This window comes from Chionomys nivalis, chromosome 5 (assembly GCF_950005125.1).
Source record: "Chionomys nivalis chromosome 5, mChiNiv1.1, whole genome shotgun sequence".
Taxonomy (NCBI): Eukaryota; Metazoa; Chordata; class Mammalia; order Rodentia; family Cricetidae; genus Chionomys; species Chionomys nivalis.
Genome location: NC_080090.1, coordinates 34,729,858 through 34,754,672, shown reverse-complemented (window position 1 = coordinate 34,754,672; position 24,815 = coordinate 34,729,858). Strand labels below are relative to the sequence as shown.

The window sequence follows — 24,815 nt, the reverse complement described above, 5'->3', positions numbered from 1 at the left end:
CTGCCAGGATTTCCATTCTAGATCTGCTCTTCCGAGAGATGGAATAAATGTTGTTTCCATGCTTGAGCTCCAGCTGACACCGCTGCATCACTGGGAAACAGGAGAGATGAGAAAAGAAGCTGAGAGGGTGGAGAATGGGCCTAAGGCCCACATCGGATATACAAGGGGCGTGAACTTCTGGAGGAAGGGCCTTACAAGGTATAAGCAGGCAATGAGTTTAAGAAAAGAGAGTTTGGCATCCCCCTGAATATTAACCTTCATCAGGCGATGAAAGAAGACAGAGACAGAGACCAACATTGGAGCACTGGACTGAAGTCTCTCGATCCAAAGGAGGAGCAGAAGGAGAGTGAGCACGAGCAAGGAAATCAGGACTGCGAGGGGTGCACCCACACACTGAGGCAATGGGGATGTTCTATCGGGAACTCACCAAGGCCAGCTGGCCGGGGTCTGAAAAAGCATGGGACAAAACCGGTCTCGCTGAACATAATAGACAATGAGGACTACTGAGAACTGAAGAACAATGGCAATGGGTTCTGGATCCTATTGCACGTAATGGCTTTGTGGGAGCCCAGGTAGTTTGGATGCTCACCTTAATAGACCTGGATGGAGGTGGGTGGTCCTTGGACCTCCCACAGGGCAGAGAAACCTGCTTGCTCTTTGGGCTGAGGAGGAAGGAAGACTTGATTGGGGGAGGGGGAGGGAATGGGAGGTGGTGGCGGGGAAGAGGCAGAAATCTTTAATAATTAAATAAATTAATTAAAAAAAAAGAGAGAGTTTGAAGGCATGTTGGGGAATGAGTGGATGCTCTCTAAGAGGTGTGGCATGTAAATCCACAGTGCACACATGCACACCAACATTGGGCACGTCCACATGGTCACCCAAGAGGCTCTAGAGATACACTCTCAACAGGCTAAGAAAGTTCAGTAGGCAGAAGGCTGGAGCACCCTAAGTGTCCATGGCAGGACAGATGAATGAGTGGGGTATGACCCATCTTTTAAAGGAGCTGGCACATACCGCAACATGAATGAAGCTTCAGAGGATTGTGCTACATGAAAGAAGCCAGTGATAAAAGAACAAATATGATTCCAAATCCTTTCCTAGCCTCTCATCCCCTATCCCGAGACCCCCATGGGCCAGCAAGGGACCTGTATCACTGGTGCCCAGGCAGGCCCACTTCAGTCACTCAGAAGAGAGGATTGAACCAGTGTCAGCACAGGAGCCTAGGACAGTCAAGTGCATAGAGACAAAGAGAATGGCGGTCGCCAGGACCCCAACCAAGCAGCTAAGTATCAATTGGACAAAAGCAGAAACTTCTAGAGATGGGTGAGAGTGATGGTTATAGAGCAATCTGCGTGCATGCATCGCGGCTGATCTATGTGCCTATATGTGACATGCTTATTTTCCTACAACTAAAAAGTGGGAATTTCCCAGAGCCTAGCAGAGTCCGATCTAAAGGAAAAGAGTCGACAGTGGCACTGGTGAAATCAGAGAGCCATGTGACTCTCCTAACAGTAAGAGAGCCTAAGGCCCCAGCCTATTGGCTCTGCGTTGTGACTGACCCAGTGTAAATGGTCAACGTGGGGTGACAAGAGGCAGAGAGAATATAAGAAGGCATGACAGTCAGAAAATGCCTCCCCTCCAAACTCCAGCATACCCTCAGATACTACCCTACCCATCCTGTGCCTCCCTCTGCATGCCGGGGCCCTGTGCCCAGAACACACCCACCTGTAGCTGGGTGGGGGGGGGCAGTCAGGAGGATGAGAGTAAGTGTTTGCGATTTAAATCCTCACTGGCAGCTGGAGCCTAGAGGCGCTGCTGGCAGAGACCCACCCTGCTGAGTGGCTGTGAGACTGTGATGAGGAGCGGGCTGGGCCTGGCACGGAGCAGCTCCACAGCGAATGTTTTAGTCTTCTTCCACAGGACACGTCGTCTGTTTGTGAACCATCAGTGACGCTCAACCCAGGGTCTCTGGTAAGCCTCCAGGTAAAGCGAGGCAAAGCCCGTGCCTTCCGTCAGGACTTGACATTCATGTGACCACTGGCCCAAGACTTCCCCAGTGCGTGGCCAGAGCTCAGCACCCTTCCTGCCACAGCTATAGAGACAGCCTGTTGTTTCAGCTCAGACTAGCTCTAAGTGTCCTTAGACATGTTTTGATTCTATTCCGTACATTAGCTTCCCATGTGTCTGGGCGCTGAGCCTGGGCTACTCAGCTTGGTCTAGATCTGTGTGTTTACACTAGCCCTTAGCACAGGGCCACAATGTGTGAGACCTCAGCACCGCTCCTAGGGCACCTCAAGTCAGTTTGGCTCCACCATCGTAAAGAGATGTTGTCCCTAAGGGCAGGATACACAGGGACCACCTCTCCTCACCACCTGCAATGCTACTACAGGTGACTGTCCTGAGCCTGTTTCTCTCCCAGATACTTCAGACCAGAGAATCCTTGATTCGCCTCATCTGGTTCTCAGGCTTTGTGTGTTGTATTTAACTTTCTGCCTGCTGATGTGTCTCCTCATCAATATGGCACCTCCAAAGTTCTCGTCTTCTGAGTCCTGGCGAAAAACAAGAATCTGCCTGGTGACGTGTCTCCTCACCAATATGGCACCCCCAAAGTCCTCATCCTGTGAGTCCTGGAGAAAAACAAGAGCAGGGCTTGTTCTCCTCCCGCTGCCTTATTTTGGTAAATGGCATCTCAACACCTTCTTCTGATCTTCTACTTTGAAAAGAGTGTTGCTGTAATCCAGCAACTCACCCCAGAGACATATGCTCACAGAGATGTCTATTCAGGGGTGCGCCACAGCACTGTGTGCCAGCAAGAAACGAGATGCTGCTGAACCAGCAAAAGAGACCAAGACCACAGTTGTCCACCTGTGATGGAGGAATTACTTTTATTTAATAAAAAAACTGTCTTGGCCCATTTATAGGCCAACCCTTAGGTGGGTGGAGTAAACAGACAGAATGCTGGGAGAAAGAAGCCGAGTTGGGAGTCGCCATGATTCTCCCACTCCAGACAGACACAGGTTAAGATCTTTCCTGGTAAGCCAGCTCGTGGTACTACACAGATTATTAAAAATGGGTTAATCTAGATATGAGAGCTAGCCAGTAAGAGGCTAGAGCTAATGGGCCAAGCAATGTTTAAAAAAATACAGTTTCCGTGTAATTATTTCGGGGCATAAGCTAGCCATGCGGGCGGCTGGGTGCCGGGGACGCAGCCCTGCCACTCTTATTACAACAAATGACACCCAACGTGCTAATAAACTCCACATAAAACCTAAAAGGACTTAAAAAAAATGGGTCTCAAAATAGTGCAGGTGGGGATGCAGACATCACGGTTAAGCAGTTAAGTGCCCTTACTGCTCTTCAGAGGACTGGAGTCCAGTTCCCGGCACTCCAGGAGAACCAACACCCTCCTTTGCCTTCCTCTGGAGCCTGCACAGACACATACACACACACACACACACACACACACACACACACAGAGAGAGAGAGAGAGAGAGAGAGAGGCATTCATGCACACGTGCACAAACACAAAACAAAACAATTCTTTTTAAAATACAGGCAACACGGTCTTGCCTATTTGTGTACTGTGCTGTGTCTAGGGGTGGGGAGACCCATGTATCCATGATGCATGCCGAGGAAGTACCCTTATTCCCTTTGGAGAGGAAGATAAGGATGTAGGGAGCTTACTTTTCAGATGAAATTTGTTCCAGAAAGAATACCATATTTTGTGATCTAGGTGGTGGCAGTATATGCCTTTAATCCCAGCACTCTGGAGGCAGAGGCAGGTGAATCTCTGTGAGTTTGAGGCCAGTCTAGTCTACAAGAGTTAGTTCCAGGGCAGGCTCCAAAGCTACAGAGAAACCCTGTATACATATATATATATATAATTTTGTGAACTACTTATAAAACAGTAAACCATTTCAAAGCCAAAAGTAAAACACAAAATATTCTTCATATTTCTATCATCCTAGAAACACAAGGTATCTGACACCCCCAATGGTCCTCCACTACATATTGGCCCTCTTCAGTTCATCAGGGCTCCCTAACGCTCACAAAACTGTGCCGAGCACCAAGGCAGCTTGGTGATGCATGTCACAGCCTGTGTCGTAGACAGTGTCTAGCTTATGTTGTTAGGCCAAGGCGTCACTGATCATATGTGCCTTTCACCCTCTAAGTCTCCAAGCACCAGCCATCCATGGCTGCATGGCCAAGGGAAGTGGGCTACACAGACGTGTGGTGCTGTGCTCAACGAGCAGCTATGGATGTCGATACGCAGGCCCGACAGGCACAGATGCCAGGATGTTTGCACCAGGCAGAGAAACTCACACAGAGGAGCCGCCTAGGGCTCTACAACCCCCACCTGGAAGAGAAAGCTCCAGGCTGGCATAGGCAAGGCCATGAGAGGTCTGTCTGAGGAAAAGCCAAATCCAACTCTCCTCTTTACTGGCTCCAGAGTAAGCAAGAGCTGCTATGCGCACTATCTCCCTCTAACTGACATCTTTACCACTTTCTGTCCTGCTTTCCTGAGCATGTGGCCACAGGTGAACCCATCACTCTCACAGCCAACACGGCCTCTCCCAGCTACAGCCAGTCTTCTTAACCTCACGCCTCTCTCGGCATTGTCAGAAGCATCCACAGATCAACTCTGGCTGGGTGAACAAGCAAGGGGAGACTGTAACCAAAACAGTCACCCACAAACACAAAAGACACTTGTCCATGTTCCTGTGGCCCAGTGACATTGGCCTCAACCCCCAGCCCTCCTACACACATCACTGGCCGCCAGGCCAGACTCACTATAAGTTAACTCACAGCCAGGAAGTGAGTTCCTAGAAGCTGGGGGAAGAAACGCAATGCTGCCCATATAGAAATGGTCTCATCAAGGTGAGCCCCTGCCCTCTTGTGCTCAGGGGCTGCACCACTCCTACCAAAGCCTACACACAGACACTTTGGTGGGAAGCTGTCACCAAAATCAAAAACGTCTGGATTCATACTGCTAGATGGGCTAGCCAGCAAGCCCCTTCCTCCCATCCACTTGTATTCCTCCCTACCCAGACTAGGGTTGTGAATATGATGTGTACCACTGTGTTGACTTCACGTGGCTGCTAGGAACAGAATTCATGTCCTCGTGTTTAAGCAGCAAGAACTTTGCCCACTGAGACATCACCTCAGCCCCTCACCCTGGTAATTCAGAACACCTTGAGCCTTCAGGGGAAGTGACAGGGCACCAGACCAAGCCTCCCAGAGTGCTCTGCTCAGTGTTTGTGTGCCCACCTCAACCACAGGCTGAGTGCTCAGGGCAGCCTAGCTGTGAGGGGGAGTGAGAAAATGAGAAACTGTCTGTGACCACAGGGATCTGTGTCACTCTCGAATCCGTCATTTCATTTCATTTCAGCTTCACAAGAACCCTCTGAGGTGGGCATTTTTATTATCCTCACTATCAAAATGAGAAAATGAAAGACCAGACAAAGTCATCAGCTTGGCCCAGGAAAAAGTCAAGTCAGGATGGAACCAAGTCCTGGGGGAGTAGCCACACTGATCAGCCAGACCTCAGCAGCACCACCGCCATCATACTGTGATATCGACAGTTTCTCCACTCATTGTGCCCAGGGAACTGGGGATGATCTTTCCCGGGTGCTGTCATCATGGGGTTTCTTTTCTGCAGAAGGTGGGAAGGGTAGGGCAGGTGCTTCTCTCAGAAGTCCCCAGATGCGTTAAACTAGATGTGTTGTAACTAGAAATCTCAAGTAAAGAAACAAAATGTTTGGGTGGGGCAGAGCTCAGTGTTAGATGACTTACCAAATCTAAGTAAAGCTCTGTGTTTGGTCCTCAGCAACACAAAAGAATATGCTTCTTAGGAGAATAGATAGACAGCGTGCCAGGTCAAGATACTAATTAATCCATTCACTCACTACACATTTAATGAGCGCCTACCAAGTTTCAGCTGCTGTACTACATGGTACGAAAGAAACATCCTTCAACATCAAAACATTAAAATCTTACCTGATGCAGGAGAATAGCAAGAATATTGTCCTCTGTCATAAAAGATAACTGGGGTCAACAACAACTAATTGTAAATTTTAGAATCGCTTTAGAGAGTGAGCTTTGATGCTCCTAACACAAATAAATGATAAATGGCATCATAATTTCTTTGGTAATATTCATGCCAGGAAACGGATACTCCAGTTACTCTATTCTGATCATCAAAACATCATATACACGTGTATAAATGTCATATGTGCCCCACAAATCAGTATAATTACATGTCAATTTAAAATAACAAACTATTTTAAAATAAACTGCCAGGGATTCACATTTTAGATAAAGACAGACATTGAAAACAAAGTAAATACATTAAGAAATAAAGGAGGACTGTCAAGTGGAAATACAGCCCCAAAGCAGAAGAATTAGCCTATGGATGTGGGTAGGTAGGGGATGTCCTGGGAAGAGGGCACAGGCATACATCACTCCTGAGGCAGGGCTGTGCCTGGAGTATCTGAGGAGTATCAGGGTGCCTCGGGGCAGAGAGCAAATGGGAAGGAGCTGGGCAAGAAGTGGGCCCTTTGCAGACAGCGGCCATTTCTCCCATTGGATAACTAGAAGTTCCGAGATTCACCAAGGACCTTTAGGAAAAACAAGGAAACATTTTAGGGCACTCCCAGGCTTTCTGCCTCCACAGGAACCAATGCTCCTAAAGAGATTCAAGAAACATTGTCTTGCCCAGGGCTAACCAAGATCCAGTGTGCCTAACAGTCCTTACTCAGTCCCATAATTGCCGAATAGCAAACAAAAGAAACCTGGACACCCCACGTTTCTTACAGTCACGTGCCATCAGCCGGCATCCTTTCTCAAGAAATGAAGAAAAATCTCAAATCAGAGGTTCTTGCCCAGTACTGGGCTAAAAGATGAGCATCCTAAAGCATAGCTTTATTTTCGTTGTTTTGATTTCTAGTTTTGTCCTCAAACAAGCAACGTACCTGAAGCTGTCTTTGCATTCCTGATCCCCCTTCACCATCTCTCCAGGCCTGGGCCACAGGTCTAATCAAAATACACAAAAGAGCACAGCTTCTTACCCTGGGGGTTGTTATCCTCAATAGGGTCCCAAGAAAACCTGGTAACAGTAAGAGATTTCTAAATGTACAACAACCAAAAATTAACTCAAAATCCAATGTGTAAAGCCTTCGAGATGTTCCTGGAGCACTGTCCCATGGTGGGTCACACAATATCCCCAACGCCTTGGTTCTGAACACACACACATGCACACACACACACACACACGCATCACGCACACACTCTGCACTGTTCATGCCATCACTGTGTATCGTCAAGGAACATCACACAAACATCTCATCCCAGATCAAGGCTATTGTAGCTCATAGCAGCGTCTGACTGTACAGATGAAGATTTTCTCTCCTGTAGAGAAGCAACAGCTCAATGGAAAGCCCGGACTTTTAATTCCTCTGCCGCGTTCCTCAGCAGGTAATATAAAACCAGTATACCTTTGGATTCAACAGCACTCGGGTGTTCAGTTTTGAAATTGCTGTTGCTGTTTCTGACTTGAGTTTCGTTTCTTAAAACATTAAAGTGAGTTATTTGCTTGAGACCGGGATAAAATTTTCCCCTTTTCTGAAATATCCATAAAGATACTTCTGCCATTATGTACCACCTGTATGTAAAATAGCTGTAACCGCATTAACCAGTACAAAATGAAAATACTTAGGAACTCTGGAAAACATTGAAAATAAATATCCTATGTCCTGTAGTAGCTAATATTAGACCAATATTTCTTCATGTAATAATAATCTACTTCAGGTACAAACTGGACTCATCTTTAATAAATGGTAAAAAAAAATCTATGTATAGCAAAGGACAGCTTTAAAAATAAATCTCTTTGTAGTTTATTGTCAGTAAATATTTGATTTGCATGACTATTTTATATACCTGTATAAATTTCTCAGACACAAAGAGATCATGCATGGAAAAGGTTTGCAAAGCCCTGGCCTGGAAGTTTTCTGCCACCCACGACATGAGAAGCAAGGCACAGAAGGGCATGGCTGACTCTGGATACAACACACAGCACAATGTGGATTGAACGTCATTGAGAACAACATCCAATCGGTGCCTTCTTCACACTTATCAACACACCTTGTCCACACTTCTTCCCATGCGCAGGGGTGAGACCCAGAGGAGGGTCTGGAGGTGAGCGCATTCATCCAGAGCCCACGTGTGTCCTCGGAGGGGCGCTACTGTGGATCAAGAGAAAATGGAAAAGATTTGGCCGAGGCCATGAACAGGATACTCCTTCAGGGCTATATACATAATGAGCGTGTGCAAGAGCCAGCACAGCCTCACATGCCCCTGTGGATCCATGCTTGAAGCAGCCATCTCCTCACACCCCCAGACACACTCTGGAACCTGATGTGAGGATAAGGAAACTCCAGAGCTAATGAACTTTCATCTTCTGGCAAACACTGCAATTAACGCTCCACTAAGTACAGCTGCTTTGTAATTAGACTGAAGAACAAAACGCCAAACCCTTGTCCCGGTAAAGTTGCCGTCCAACTTCTTCTGGAGGTGTCCTAGCAATTAAACTCACTTGCTCATTTCTTCTGTAAAAAAAAAAAAGTATTTATTACTTCAATTTAAACTAATGCTGTAATGATCAGGGGTATTATTCATGAGAACTCTTGCCATTGCGCTTGAAGCCGCCAGTCTGCTCTGCCAGGGCTGGCACGGAGACACTGCTGGCAAGAAGCACCCGTTAGAACAGCATGGATTCTGGGTATCCTCTTTCTTCCAGGGAGGTTTACTATGGGAAGGCACCAAGGGTGAGGTACAACCACTGTCAGTCTGGCTGTCCAGCTGAGATATGTCCCACAGAACCACTGGTACACTGTAGTGACACTTTTGAGATAATGGGATTTGACCCCAGCTTGGGGCAGGGACTGTACACTATAGATGAGAACGCTGACTCCAAGCTCTCTCTGTCGCACCAAATACCAAGAATGCTACCAACATAAAGTTTGTTCCAGGCTGCATAACAAGTCAAGCCAGGAGCCCAATGGCTCCCTTAAGGTTTGCCATGACACCTTTGGAACACCAGGGTAGTATGGGCCACAATTGGGCTACAGAATCAAGGTCCTGAGTAAAGGGTCTCACTGAGTTCCAAGCATGCAATAACATGAGGCCAAGCCCTTTGTATGACCAATATTTAAGCCACATACAGATTGCATCCAGTAGAATGGTCAGAGAGGTTGGGTGATTTGTCCAATGTCACTGGGGCTCAAACCAACAGGACTGCCCCCACCTAGGCACATAACTGCTAACCTCCAGGACTATCTGTAGCCAGAGAGACAAAGAGGCAAGTCCTTTACACCAAGCCTGTGCTGAGGGTCCTGAATCTTCCCCAACTACTGTGAGAGAAGAATGCTGACCACTGCCACTCCTGGTTCACACTTCTGGCTCATCGCCTTCACACAGACGGCTGCGCTCACTGAAATCCAGTGCAGACTCTAGACCTGAGGTTTGTCCTCAGCAGGACTGTGGTTCCCACCCATCATAGTTTTCTCCCTTTTGTTTGCAGCCAATGATCTGAACCTGAAGAAGAGACGGTCCAGAGCACTCTGGGTTAAAGGATGTCTGTCTCCTTTATCTGCACTCACGTCATACTGGATATAAAGAAACAGAATCCAAGAGCACAACAGAGATAGCAAGGTCTAGAACTATGAATTTCCTGGGATTTGGAGCTGGTCTGTAAGGTCTCTCTATCTCTTCCTAGCTTCATCCCTGGCCACAGCCTGCAATCTAGGCATGCAATCTGTAACCCACACACATGCTCCTATCTCTCTCTGATGCTCCCCCCACCCCTGACCCTAATGCACACCCTCCTTCCTCCTCCTCTCTGGTGTTCCCCTGCTCTTTGCCCTCATGCACGCACTTCTTCCTCCTCTCTGGTGCTCCCCCATGCCCCTGACCCTCATGCACACACTCCTTCCTCCTCTCTGGTACTCCCCCATCCCTGGTCCTCAAGCACACACTCCCTCCTCTCTGGTGCTCCCCCCATCCCTGGCCCTCAAGCACACACTCCCTCCTCTCTGGTGTTCCCCCATCCCTGGCCCTCACGCACACACTCCCTCCTCTCTGGTGCTCCCCCATCCCTGGCCCTCACGCACACACTCCCTCCTCTCTGGTGTTCCCCCATCCCTGGCCCTCACGCACACACTCCCTCCTCTCTGATGCTCCCCCCATCCCTGGCCCTCACGCACACACTCCCTCCTCTCTGGTGTTCCCCCATCCCTGGCCCTCACGCACACACTCCCTCCTCTCTGGTGTTCCCCCATCCCTGGCTCTCTCACTTGGTCTCCCTCTACCTGTAACACTCTCCCCACTCATTCCAGAGCCAACTGCCCCTTTCTTGCCTAACTTCCACTTATCCTTATGCACCTGTTTAAGCATCTTCCTCCCGGAAGACCTTATTAACCTCCCTGTTACAGGATGTGGTAAATGGGTGCGCACCTTTCTCAGTCACCACTAAGAACTAGATGGGTCCTAAGTCACAGCAACGCCTGGGAAGGGATGTTGGCTGCAGCTGCAGGGAGAAGCAAGCACACATCAGCACCTAAGCATTGCTCGGGCTAGGGCCCTCCTGTGGGCAGCATGCCAAGGAGACAATATCTTTTCTCCAAGAAGAGAATGAGATTTCAGCAAGAAACTATCATTATGACATGAGGGTAGGGAAGGGCTTCTTAAATAAGACAGGCAAGAGAGCTGAGCATAAAAAAGATAACTACATTTGACAACAGTACAATACAGACCTTCTGTTTATAAAGACAAGCAACTGATGGAAAGTATTTGCCACACTTAACTCACCAAAGAAAAGGCTCCGCATAAAAATTAACAGTTACAAACAAGTATGTCATAGAAAAGAAAACAAAAATAGCCTGTGAAGATGTGGAGAGACCGTACACAGAAAATGGAAATTTGCTTCAGAGTAATAGAACATTTTGCTCTAGAATCCTCCATGTACAGGCAACAGGAGATGTCAGTGAGCCTGCAGACCTAGAGAAGCCGCATGCATGATAAGAGGCAGTGTACACAGAAAGGAACACTTAGGGACGGACTCATTAAACATGAATACCATAAAACGTGCATTGATCCAGCAGTTCCGCAATTCTGCTCCTCAGAATAGATCCTCAAACCTCTTCACAAACCACCAAGAGGTAAGTATGAAAATGTTCTTAACAGCACTGCTTGTAATACCAAAACCTGGAAATAACCCAAGTGCCCATTAATGATCAGGTAGATAAATTAGATATACTGTGAGGCAATAAAAATATTAATATACCTGCATCAAATGGATGACGCTCAGAACCAGCCGCAGAAGCATTACTACACACATTCAAGGTTCACAAAGATGCCAAATAAACAAACATCTATTACCGGATCCAGAGCGGTCAAATAGCCAGGGACTGGCTAGCACCAATCAAGACAGCAGTTCAGTCCCCTCACAAGGATAGAAAACAATCCGAGTTGAGGACTCTAGGTTCCAGGAATTCCTTTTATCATTATTAATATTTTAATTGGGAATATGCATTACAATCATACAATCACCCAGTGTTGAGAGGGTAATTTGTAAGGGGTTGGCAAGGTGGCTCAGTCAGTAAAGTGCACAAGGAACTGAGTTTCATCCCCTACACCAATGCAGAAAGCCTTGGGTGGGGGACAGAGACAGGAGGGTCCTTGGGCTAGCTAGGAGCTTAATCAAAAAGCCTTAAGTCCCAGTGACAGACCTTGATTGAAAAAATAAACACCTGAGGTTGAACTCAGGTCATGTGTGCACAAACATGAGTGTACATACCTGCACGCATGTGCGCACACACACACACACAGTAACTTTAAAACAAATGTAGTGGTCCCTCAGGCAGGGACCTGAGGCTTTGCTTCTGCAGAATCACAGTTCCCAACCTTCCAGGATTCCGCTTACCCTGGAGACGCTAGAAGTGAGACACTGGGCCAAGCCAGTTACAGGCAACATGAGCAAAGTGACCCTGTTTCTTCCTTTACAATGAACAAGAAGAAAAATGTGTGTCATGTGGTAGAGATTCCATGAATATTTACCAAGTGAATCAGCAAATGGCATGCACCTGCATGTGCATGTACACACACACATGCATGCACGCTCATGCACACACACACACACACATGCACGCGTGCGCACACACACACACACACACACACCAGCAATTGAAGCATGAAGACAGAAAGTTCTCTACTATTCCATCCAAACTTTTGGTATTTTAATGTTATGGATTTTCTATCCCAAATGTCAGTTTCCCTTCTATTTTCCCTTTGCTGTCACAACAAGCACACGAGTGTTTTCCATGGAATTGTACCAAATGGCACCTCTCATATTTTGTAAACCAAATGCATACAGACTCCTCTCTCACCCAGTATTAGTCAGACTACTGTCATCAGAGTGAAATACCTGAGGCAATTTCCATGTTAAAAGGAAGGTTTGCTTTGGCTCCTAGTCATGGACAATAAGTTCAAGATCAGGCAGCCTTGGTGCTTTGCATCTCTGGAAGTGTGGCAGTCATGGTGGAAGAACAAGACAGGGATCATTGCTCGTATCACACGTGAGGAATCAGAAACAAAGGTGAGATTCTCGTAATCTTCCTCAGAGACTTTCCCTGGTGATTGAAAGACTTCCCTCTAGGACCTACCCCCTGAGAGATCCATAGCACCTCCCAACATCGTCCCTGTGGGGACCAAGCCTTTAACATGGGGACATTCAGGGGATACTCAAAGTCCAGTTTCACAGTATGCCTTTCTGTCAAATTCCCTCAGGGCTTTCCTGCTCTGATCCCACACATGATGCAGATGCTCTGGCCTCAGGTTCTACCAGGGGAAAACTTTTCTGAGATTAAAGGGAGACTGACAGGAAAATGGGAAAGAATCAGATCAGTCTTCCCCCCCCCCCCCACACACACACAAAGGAAGGGTCTGTATGTGATGTTCACTAAAGGATGAGCCTGAGACATACTGGGTCCATTCTAAGTCACAGTCCCGGCTTGGCAATGACTATGATTGACTGGGCACCAGGAAAGAAAACTAAAGCCTAGCAAGAAATAGGATGGTACCTTAGCTAAGTGCATGGGCCTTAGCGCCAAACAGCATCTCGTGAACCATATTGCTTAGGTGGTAAAACGCATAAATGAAATAATGTGTAAAGATGCTTACAGATCAGCACTGAAAAGGCTCTACATCCCAAGTTGCTTCCATTTGACTTGGGGAGGAATAAGAGTGTTTCCACGCAATTTGCTTCTTAATTGGGCTCATCTGAAACTACACCACCACAGGGGCACTGGCCACATGAATCCACCATGGCACATGGGCATTCCTCGGCCAGTGGATTTCAGTGCCAGTGGATCCACCACATGCTACGCTGAGGGCTAAGTATGCTGTGAGCATTGTCTACTTTAGTCACCTAATGGGACTCTGGGAGCAAACAGGCCGGGGTATTCGTGAGGAAATAGTGAGGCCAAAAAGCAACAGTCGTGGCAGAGGAACTTTTATAGGCACAAACTAGCTTCAAAGGTTGTCAGACTAAGAGGCTGATGACCAGGGTGGGCAAAAGCAGCAGGGTCCTGTACAGAATGCAATAAAAAAGCTATGACCTCCAGAGCAACCAACACCACATGGGTCAGGACCCCGGACAGCACCATCGGCAGGTTGGGGCAGGCTTTGCCTTTCCTCAGCTCTGAGGTGCTCCACCCACTTACAGGCTGCACTACTACAATCAGCAGACATGGTGAGCGGCTTCCAGTACCTCCCTATACCATGGAAGCCTCCTGGCACCCTAACCATGGCTTTGTGCCCTTGAGCCTCTGCATCTTTCTCAACACAGTGACTTATCCGGTGAAAGCTGCTATGTCACTCAGCATGTTTGCGGGATTAATGATAAAGGGCAGGCTTAGCTAAGCACTAAGGCCAACTCCAGGAAAAGTGGGAGAGCATCCTATCAGAGCAGAGAGGCACACTTTGGGGGCTATTCAGGTTTGGGGTTGGGGGATGAAGAACATGAGCTAGAAGTGTTTCTGCAAAATGAACCACTCTTCCTAGCTCCCTACCCATCCGAGAGCAGATGTCAGGTCACCCAGTACCCTCATCCTTCTCCACATCTCTCCTCTGTCTTTTTCAAAAACCATTGGAAACGCCCATATCTTCATCCATGAGTTTGTCATTCATATGGTGCCAGGCACAGTGCTGAACTACAATGAAAAAGAAAAAAAGACAAGCATATGGCCTGCTCCTCTGGGCATAACCACCTCTGCAGGAGTGCAGTAGACAACAGGGACAAGTCCCCATGATTTGCAGGCTAAGCCAAGTGGACTGAGGACGGGGGTGGGCAGGTGACTAAGAAGCCAGCTCTGCTGGACCCAGGTGGGGGAAGACCCCTTTTCCTGGAAGGTCTGCTATGTGAGTTACACGGAAGTGAGAAGTATAATGAGAAGAAAGGACAGGGTCTGGAAGCGCCTCAGGCACCACTCAGTCTCCAGGAATCACAGAAGGCCAGACAGTGAGCAGGCTACAGAGCTGGCCTCCTGCCCCCGCCCTTGCAGCTGTGGCTTCTCAAAAGGCCCCAAGGAGAATGGGGTGTGCAGGCCAGAGACAGGAGGAGCAAGGGCACCTGAGAGGAGCAGATCAGAAAGGGGCTGCACATCATAGAGTATAACATGCCCCAACCCGGGCAGTGGCCACACCTCCCAGCAGATCTGGTTCCTGGGGTAAGGCCTGATTTCTCAGAGATACCCTGGGCACACTAGTAATATTACAAGGTCTCCAGTCCCTGCAGGACCTGAGACTGAGCAGCTGTTGGAAAGGCCAGTTCCCGGGCACGACAGGAAAATCCCAGGAGCCTTGAGCCACCCTTGTCCCCACCACTACTGCATTTTGATTTCAACACAGTAACTGTTTGCTCTTTCAATTCTTCCTGGAAGGCTCCAAACAGTTTATTTGTTCAAGCACGGAGGACAGCGTCCCAGACTTAGGGAAGCAGAGTCTTTAGGCAAATGCAAACATATGCTGATTTCTTTTCTTAGTTACATTCCTGGCAAAGGGATTATTTCACCCGGAGACAAAGCTGGACTTTAAAGTGTTGCATAGTTCCATCCAAACCTCAGCTAAGGGGACTTCCAAACCTTACAAGTGCCCATCAACTCTGACCAGTATTGGGGTGACTGTGGCTCTAAAGGTGTAGCACAGCAATTCTTATGCAAACCACTTTGGATCCCAGCTGGTAATCACACAAGCATGCATGTAAGATAAACACTGCAGACAGGAACCCATGCCCACGGCAGACTAGACTGGACACATGCACGGACACTGGTAAACTATGAAGAGGGTGCAGGGTGTTCCGGGATCAAATCCTGATTGAGATGCTGCACTACAGCTAAACAAAGTGCTAGCCTCAGGAAGACTGGGTGAAGGGCACAGGAGATCTTTCTGCAGTGATTCTCATAATGGCATGAGGCTGGCGATGGTCTCCAAATAAAATCTTTCTGAAGCACAAATCATGGAAGCCATTTTATCTCCGGACTCGAGCTGATCTATTTACAGAGGTGCTGTCACCAAACATGAAGCGGTTTCTCCAAAGCCCACTCTTGTGGTTTCCTAGCAAGTAAATTATGCTTACTTCCTCCGAAGAGGTCTTCAGAGCAGCCGTGCACAGTCATACAATGTCCCAAGGCCCACCGGCTAAGGCATCCCTCCTTCCGTTCTTTGCCCCAGCCCAAGACCCTGAAACAGGGCAGATAGAGGTGGATGAAAATAATAAGTCAAGGCTGGACCAGCATCCAGCATGAGGGGTAACCTTCAGAGAAGATGCCAAGAGGACCCAGGCAGTCAGCCTCCACCGTTGCCTGTAAGCAGCTCTTCAGATCCCTGCCAGCAGTTTATTAATATTTTATTGAAAATTCTAAGATGATTCAAACTTCAGCTGTCATGATAAGGTGATGTTGCTAGGCAACTTTAGTGCCTATCTACAGATCTGTTTTTGCAGCTCTTCTCCGATTCATGAAGCTCAAGGTTGGGCCCTACCACCCTGAGGAAGACTCCATTCAGACCACCAGCATGGATCTACACTCTGATGGCACCCCAGTTCTGGGTCCCCTGATTGAAGCCTCTGGTGTTAAAACTACCAGCACCCAGCTGTCCCTAAAACCAAGCCTCAGCCCGCCCACTCCGGACTCACCATACTCGCTGTCATAGAACATGACGAACTTCTGCCAGCGCAGCTCTGTCACCAGCCTGAGCATGACGTCATTGAGACGGACAGGTGGTCTCGAAGCCAGTGTGTAGGCCTCACCGTCAGGGCTAGGGTTCAGGTGGCAGGCAGTTCGTGGTGAACCCCCGGGGTTGCGCTGGACAAAGAGGTGTGGGATGTGCATGGCATCTGTGAGGGACTGCAGGGCGTTGGCAGATGCACAGCCTGTGGATGTGACCAAGGCCAAAATTCCCTGGGTCATGAGGTCACAGGCTGGAAAGAGAGGAAAAAGACAGGAAGAAATCAGCACGGGCCACGACTGTACAGGCTTCACTCCCACGGCTCCACCCAGCAGCTCATGCCTGTGGCCCTGTGATGTCTCCCTACATAGACCAAGAGCCCAGGAAGGCTAGCAGCTCTCATTAATTAGTTGCTGATAACCTTACACCATGAACACTGAAAACCTTGGTGAAACATCCAGCTACATAATCTCAGGCCCATTTAACAGATGAGGAAAGAAAGAAAGAAAGGTCAGAGGTGGCAAAATCATTGACTCCAGAGTGTCAAAGAAGGGTGGTACAGCAGGGATCCACCCCAAATCTCCCTGATTCACCAAACAGAACTCTCAATTAGACACTGTTTCTCACCTTGGGGCCAGTAGCCAAAATGCTGGGGAGGGACCAAAGCTCATGCTGGGGAATCTTTATGTCCCGTGTCATGGGCAAAGAATACAGCATGTGCTCTGCAATTGTTGCCTGAACTGAACTGCTTGGATCTGCAAGACCTGGATGACATCATGATGTCAGGAAGACATATACTTACCCCCAGAGGACCCAGAACAGGGAATGGAAGTGGGCAGGAGCCTCGGTCTCCTGGCCAAGTCCAATTGAGTCCTATCACAAGAATACTAGATCAAATCCCAGATGAAGTGGATGGCTCCAGAAGCCCAGGATTGCTCAAAAGCCACTTGACAATCACAAAGGAAGAGGCACCTGTAGCTCAGGCAGTTACCAAGGGCACAGAGAAATGAGACTGAGATGACAGCCGCCCTTTCTGAGATGACACGCTCAGGAGCCTGGACTTTGGAAGTCACCCAATGACTCCAAGGGGCACCACCACTAGCCATAAGCTCACACCTATTAGGAACATCAGAGCAGATATAAAGACCCTACTCCCCGCAACACAACTACCTGAATCAGTTTTGAAGCAAGCCTGTCTTACGGATGCTCTGTATGATGGTGGGAGTGTGGGAAAGCAGATGCAGTCTCAAAACACAGCCTGTGAATGGCAGAGAGCCATCTGCTACACGCGGTAGGCTTTGAACAACTTTGACAATGCAGTACCTTCGTGGGAGCCCTGGAGTTTATGTAATGCTTCAGACAGGGCTGAGAAGGAGGCAAAAAACAAGAGCGCTCACCCCAAGTGGAAGGAAGTGAAAGGCTGGAAAATATGTGAAGGGGGTGGGGGTGTTCCCTTCACAGGCTGGCACCAACAGCAGCTTCTCCCATACCAGGGCTTTGCCATACACACTGGGGAACATCATAGGTGATAACTCAGGTCCAGTTCCCACTGATGCCTCCACTTCATATGCCAAGGGCTAGAGTTGGGGAGCAAAGGGCATGAGGTCTCTCAAAGATCTCATAGTCACCCAAATGTTCTGCTCCTCCATGCTGGTTTCACAGAAATCCAATCACATTTTATCTGTCTAAAGACACCCAGCGAGGACGAGGGAGATGGCTCCACATATAAAATCCTTGTCCCACAGTCATAAGGATCTTAGTTCTGATGCCCAGCACCCAGAAACAAAAGACCACACATTCCTTAGGTGCTTGGAGTTCTTTGAGCTTCATCCATCTGTCTATTGTTCAGCTCACATTTAGGAAGTCCTGTTGGTGAGACTTCAAGCGTGTAGCTTCTGACATGCCTAGAGCTGCAATCTCAAAGCAAACTCCCCATTCCTCTGGATCTTACAACCATTCCATCCCTTCTTTCAAAATGATTCTTAAGCCTTATGCAGGAGTTATGTTAAAGACCTATCAGATGGACCTGGGCTCTACAACTCTGTGTTTTGATTGGTTGTGATTTTCTGTAACAGTCTATCTGTATTGGTTGTGATTTTCGGTAATAGTCTATCTGTTGCAAAAAAAAAAGAAAAAGAAAAAAAGCTATGGGCAACTAAAGAATGCTGAACAAGAGTCTTCCCCAGGAAGAGCTCATCAATTGATTTTCCCAATACCAAATGGTCAGCCCTGAAAATACATACACACAAATAACACTACACAGACTTAGAAGGTTGTATTTGTATATTCAGGAACACAAACACACATAGGTAGAAACAATCAATGAAAAAGGAAGCCATGAATTTGAAAGAGAGCGAGGGGGGGGTGCATGAAAGGGTTTGAAGGAGGAAAGGGAAGGGAGAAATGAGGTGACTGTAGTAGCATCTCAAAATAGAGCACACCTATAATCCCAGCACCAGGCAGGTAGAGACAAGAGGAACCCTGTGTCTCTCTGAGCAGCTCCACAAGATAAGTCAGTGGTTCAGTGAGAAACACTACCTCGGTGACAGAAGCCAGCATCTGATGTTGACCCCTGCATGCACTCACACACAAGCATGCCTACCTGGGGAACATCTTGCTGGCACACCATGCCTGCACTTAATGCCCCTCATTCTATCTCTACATTCTCAGTCACCTGCCTCAGCTCTGGAACTCAGCTTGCTGCATACACATTCTTGCTTCAGGACCGAATCAGCCTCCCCAGGGTGACCAAGCCCTTCTTTCAAGATACCCACCCTTCCCTTGCCATGGCACTTCACATTGCCTCTACAGCCCTCTGACCGTACTCGGACCCTCAAGCTCAAGGAGGACAAGAATGATCTCTGCCACACTCATCACTCACACACACACACCCCAAGCACACACAGTGGAAAATCATGGCAGCTCATAAAGATTTGTGCAAGGATACAGTGTGGATCCTGACGTTTTCATGCCCTGTGCTCCTCATTTTTCTGTGGGCACCTATCCAGACCATGGGAACAGTGCTAGATCCAGAAATATAAGAGGACACTCGGTGGTACTCAGAAAACACTGCAAACCTTCAGAAAGATGCAAATAGGTGTGTGGGTATAGAAGTGCTAGACCCTAAAAGTACACACAACCTTTACAGCTGTGCACCAAACACTGTAACAATATGGGTAAGTACTTGTCATAAAAAAGGTACATGAAAATCATACAAAAATACATGTATTATGTATTTTACAACATCAATTAAGTAAAATTCAATATGTATGAAAGAAAGACTAGAAAGAAAAAATGCAAAATGTTCAAAGTGAGAGCAATTTGGGAATGCTTTTCTTTTTTTATTTTCCTATATTTTGCCAAAATTTCATGACATGAATAGGTAATTGATTTTTTAAAAAGCAGAAAGAATCCTCCAATGATGGATAAGTAGGGAATCATGGAGGAAAGAGGGCTACTGTGTGAGAATTTCCTCTGCGTGAACTCTGTTGAGTATTTGATATGTATTAATCCATGGTGTTCTCATTATAGCCACTTAGGAAATAGATTTTTGCTTCTGCTTCCAAGATAATAAAACGAGAGGCCACACAAGCATCAAGGGATGGGGCTAAACTACCAGGCCATTCCCAGGCTGCAAAAGACATGGCTGAAATGCTTCTGAGACATGGTCAAGAGAAAAAAGAAATGTATGCTGATTGCTCTGTGATAGAAACACGACTTCAAATAAGACAGGAAACCCAAATGGTGAGAGCACCATGATGGCGAATGGGTTGCTCTTTGATTCGTTGTCTCTTCAACACTAAGACACTGCATTAAGATCTTTTCAAATAAACTGAACAGTGAAAGACTTAATGGTCCAGGAACTCCATCTCCTGTACCCTTCCTACAAGCCATCAGTTACTTCCGGCTTATCACCCATCTCCCCAGCTCTCTAAGTCACCACCTGACTTCCATTGTACGCCAGCTCCCTAATCCATATACACCAAACTCTGAAGTCACAAAATATTGAGTTTCAGTTTCCCCATTTGTACATACATGCCACTGAACACCAAGGTTTGGCTCCTTTCCTCCTGTCTATTTTGTGTAAATGCCCAGCACACCAATAGCATATATGTCTCTCCCTGTGCACTTTGAATCCTCCCAGGACAAATGTTATATGGTCTGGCAAGAGGAAAGAGAAAGGAGGTTTTCTAGGATGCAGGAGATGTAGTTAAGTGGTTGGCATCAGAATCTCAAATGAAGTTTTAAACCAATAGAGTACAGTATGATGAAGACCCAAGGACTGTGCAAAATTGCTCACCAGAAGCTACCTCACCAGAGCTGGGAATAGCGTAAGAGTCTCATAAACACAAGTTCCCATTTCGTCCATCTGGTCAGCAGCCATGTGGCCATGGGCACAAGCTCCTTTCTGAGCCTCAGTGTTCTAGTCAATGGAGATGGGCGTCTCCGCTTACTGACTCAGAAGGCCAATCGCAAGTGCGTTCTCCACCCTGCACAAGGACGGTACCAAACAGACGTCAGTTTCCTTCCTCTCTCCAGGGACCCTCCTCATCTTCCTCCAGTAATACCTGCACCCAAGTCATGCCCAGGACCTTAAGAAGTACCTGTTACCAAGGGGTGTGGAGACTCACCCCGTCACTTTGGAGCCTGAGACAAAAAACTGTCATGAATTCAATACCTGCCTGGGTTACACAGTGAGTTCCAGACTGGCCGAAGCTACACAGCAGAGTCACCCTGACTTCGGAGAAGAGGAAAATAGAGAACAAGTGACATGAAGATATTAGGGGATAAACTATGGAAAGGAGGGATCTGCAGGAAGGAGCAGAATATGGAAGAAAGGAGAGGAACAAGACGCCACGATGAAACATAAGTTAAACTCAAAACTCATTTCTTTTTTCAAAAGTAGTAGCCATAGACTTAAGAGCCATGCTGCCGTTTGCACCTGGCTGACAGCCTCTTCCTTCAAGGGGCATGGTGGCCCCTCCTATGACAACCTGTGGTATAAAACAAGCACCCAGCCTCTGGAGCAGGGAGGATTATTAAGGCTGGAAGTCTCCCCCAGGCGCTAATGGAGAGGCCCAGTGTGAATCAATTTTCAATCCACTGTGAATGGCCAGCTAATTGGGGCACTGTTGAAATGATGATTATTTGGAGGCTTCTAACATAAAAATAATAAGATCAAAATACATCAGATCAAAGCCAAATCAGCTATTAGCTTAATCAAGGTTGTGTGAGATGGGATGTTACACAATTCATACAGCGCTTGTGCCGAGATGTTGAGCAGACCCTGAGCCTGCAGTGCAGGGACCCGCTGTGGGGCTGGCAGAGGAGCTGGCCTTCTCTGGAGGTTGCTCTCCCCCCACGCACACCTCACCCCAAATCAAGTACAGATGACAGCACCCACTTCACAGAGGGGTTCTAAGTGTAAACTCCAGGTGGGCAAGAATTGCTGCCTGCTGAGCTTTGTCCTGCCCTGACATACAGAGACCCAGCAGGATATAAGGACAAGTGTGAGGACATTGTGGGCCCAGACATTTCCCTGCTCTTCCATCTTTATGTGTAGGGTCTGACACACTGCCGAGCACATGGCAGGAACTCCACAGTCCAGATTTTCCAGATGAAGCTCAGCAGCGCTTCTGCAGGTCTCAGGAGGACAACTGCCTTTGATATCGTTCTTTTCTCCCCGTATCATAGGCCATAAAGCTGATTTCTGCCTTGATCACCACGCAGGTTCGATAGATTGGTAAGTGCTCCCTGAGCACACGACTCATCCGCAGGGGAGAGAAAAAAGTAGAAATGCCTTGCAAGAAGCAGCAGTTCCAGATCCCTGTCCAGGGGTGCACAGAGTCTCCACAGAGGTCTCTAAACCAGTCGGTAGCACTAGGTTCCCAGAAATAAGGAGGACAGAGACTTCTTGGAGCTCTTAATCCACAATCACATGACCAGCAGCCTCCCCTGAGAGGATGACCACAGTCGAGCATCTGGGTAGGACAGATCACTTCACAGAATAGACTTTTGCTAATGGTCACCCTAGGTCCTGTGGCCAGGGCCATACAACTAAGGAAATCAGAACCAGGCCGCTAGGTTCTTCCATAGACAACGAAGGAAAGAGATGCTGAAATAGGGTCCAAGACTCACAATTGACTACCCAACCCTTGCTTGGAGAGAAATGCCTGTCACAGCAAGCTCGGCATTCCAGGGAAGGAACAGGCAAGTGGGAATAAGGCTTAGGTCCCCATTGACAGAATTCCTCAGCTCAATGAGCCCTGGGTACCTGCCTGTAGGCGAGGGCTCAAAAAGAGCAGCCTCCAGGCATGAAGGTCAGGGACACTGGCAAGGACACTCTTCTCTAATCCACAGGTGGGTGAGGCGATGCTCCAGGGGCTTCTGCTGGAGGAGAGTCTCCAATCTGGTCTGTCTCACCCAGCAGTGAGGCTGGTCATTATCATCCCTGTGTTACCATCTTCCAGCTACTCTGACAGTCTCAAGGCCAGGGACAGCCACTCCTGCTCCCCCGGACAAGCCAAACCTGTCCTTGTGGGGAGGCCTGCTCCTCTGAGGTCTTGGGTCTGCAGCCCTGAATTAACTGACCTCTGGGTTCCACGTTAATGAGCAAGGGAATGTCTCCAGAAAGACCAAGCAACAGAGAGCCTCCACCTGGAGCAGTGGCAGCCTCCTATAGGTCCTGTGGTTCCGTCCTGCTTTGCCAGGCTCAGCTGGTCTCTGCAGGTGGCAGAAAGGAGAGGCAGGCTGGAAGCAGACCCAGGTCAGGCCTCCCCACCCAGGAGCTATGGTCTCCGCAGGGAGTCCAGCACCTCTGCCTGCCCCACCATGCCCACAAGCAGTGGCAGAGCTCTTGGGGCAGCTCGTGCCCTCTCTCCAGAGCCACCCCTGCTACCTGTACCCTGCCCTTCTTCCTTCCAACTGGCACTGGCTTTATGAATATTTGAATTCTAATGGCTAATGCTTTAAATTAAGGTAGCATTTATAAATACTTGATAGCCCATGAATAATTGACCAAATTTAGTATTGTCATAACTCATAGTAAATTATTGATCTATGCAGAATAAATATTTTTCATCTTTTATTAAGACATGGAAAGGGTAAACAAAACCACAGGCTGGGAGAGGGCTTTGGAGGCAGGGTTGTAGAAGGCCTGCACGGGATCTGTGGCCCTGGAGCACACAGGTCCTTCCTCAATGCTCCCAATGGGACATGAAGTCATCGCGCACACACACACACACACCCGACCCCGGTCATTCACTGCCTTCTTCATCACTGCCTCCCCCCTGGTCTCCTGGAACCCAGCTCCATGCTGCAGTTCAGCTAATAACTTTGCTTTGCTCTTAGAGACAAACTAGAGGTGATGATCACACAGTAATCAGCCCCCTGCCTGTAGGTTTCACCCAAGGCTGAGGAAGGAAGCTCCCAAGACCAGTCCTGCAAATGCCTGACTCTGCCTTCTCCCACGTCCATGGAAATATTAGGTTTCCTTGCACATTTACTTCTGAGCATCAGACCCTAGCTTTTACAGTTACTGTTCCAGTTCAGAACCCTCCCCTGAGTTTCTAACTCCAAACCAGTCCTGACCTGATAAAACCCACAACTCACACCTGAAGAGGCAGAGCTCCCAGGCGTGTCGGAATGTTCTCCACTTTCAGGAGCGAGGTCTCCCCAGTCACCTGTTCTTGACCTGTCTCTCCCCACACCGCCCAGCCCCGCCTTCAGCGAGTCTGACATACTTCATCTCCCAAGTACACGCTGAGTCTCCTCCATTCCACTGCCTCATCCTTGGCCCATATCCTAGCCCCTCTGCAACAGCCTGCATACATCTAACCACTCAAACCGAACTTAGCGACTGGGCCCTGGTGAAACACCAACCACAGGGTGCTGGCCCCATACAAAACCACATTAGCATCTTCAAAGCAAAACGGAAAGCCTATCAGAGTCTCCACAGCCTCGTGCAATCCATACCAGGCGTCTTACACCCTAAGGAGCCGGAGCATACACAGCCACCTCAGTATCCAGCTCTTGAGGCTCCTGGGTCTCCACGAGTACTCCCAAGAAATATGTGGTGTTCCTTCACACACCGTCTACCCAACCTCCTTCCATCTGCTCCACGGGTAACCAGTCCTTCCGGAGAACTTTTGCAGTACACAATCTTTCTGCACTGCAATTCGCTTCAGACCATGACCAAGATTTACCACTGCGGAATGTATGACCACTGCTCCCAGTCTCCTGCCCTTGCTACTGGTGTGGTGTGTGTGTGTGTGTGTGTGTGTGTGTGTGTGTGTGTGTGTGTGTGAAAGTATCTGTCAGCTCGATCTTTAAGACCCTGGCCAGTGTCCATGATGCAGAGCAAGCAGCAACCTATTTATAATACCAACTACCCTAAAGCAGGAGCAGTAAGGGACTGCACAGGCAAAAGCCAGAGCTTTCCAGTTCGCCAAGCCGCCCATGACATTCAAAGGAAAAGCCCACCAGAGACCGGGAATTCTTTTTTTCTTCTTTGTTTGTTTTGGGTTTGTGGGGAGAGG

General features: G+C 48.1%; 1 protein-coding gene across 3 annotated transcripts in view; it reads right to left on the bottom strand.

Annotated features, from left to right (window-relative positions):
• Positions 1 to 24,815, bottom strand: part of Grid1 (glutamate ionotropic receptor delta type subunit 1) — a 775,861-nt gene that overhangs the window by 625,138 nt on the left and 125,908 nt on the right. For all 3 annotated transcript variants that reach the window (XM_057770780.1, XM_057770778.1, XM_057770779.1), the window contains exon 3: positions 16,247 to 16,531. In XM_057770780.1, coding sequence (XP_057626763.1) covers positions 16,247 to 16,531 — 285 coding nt within the window. The remainder of the gene's footprint in view (positions 1 to 16,246; positions 16,532 to 24,815) is intronic.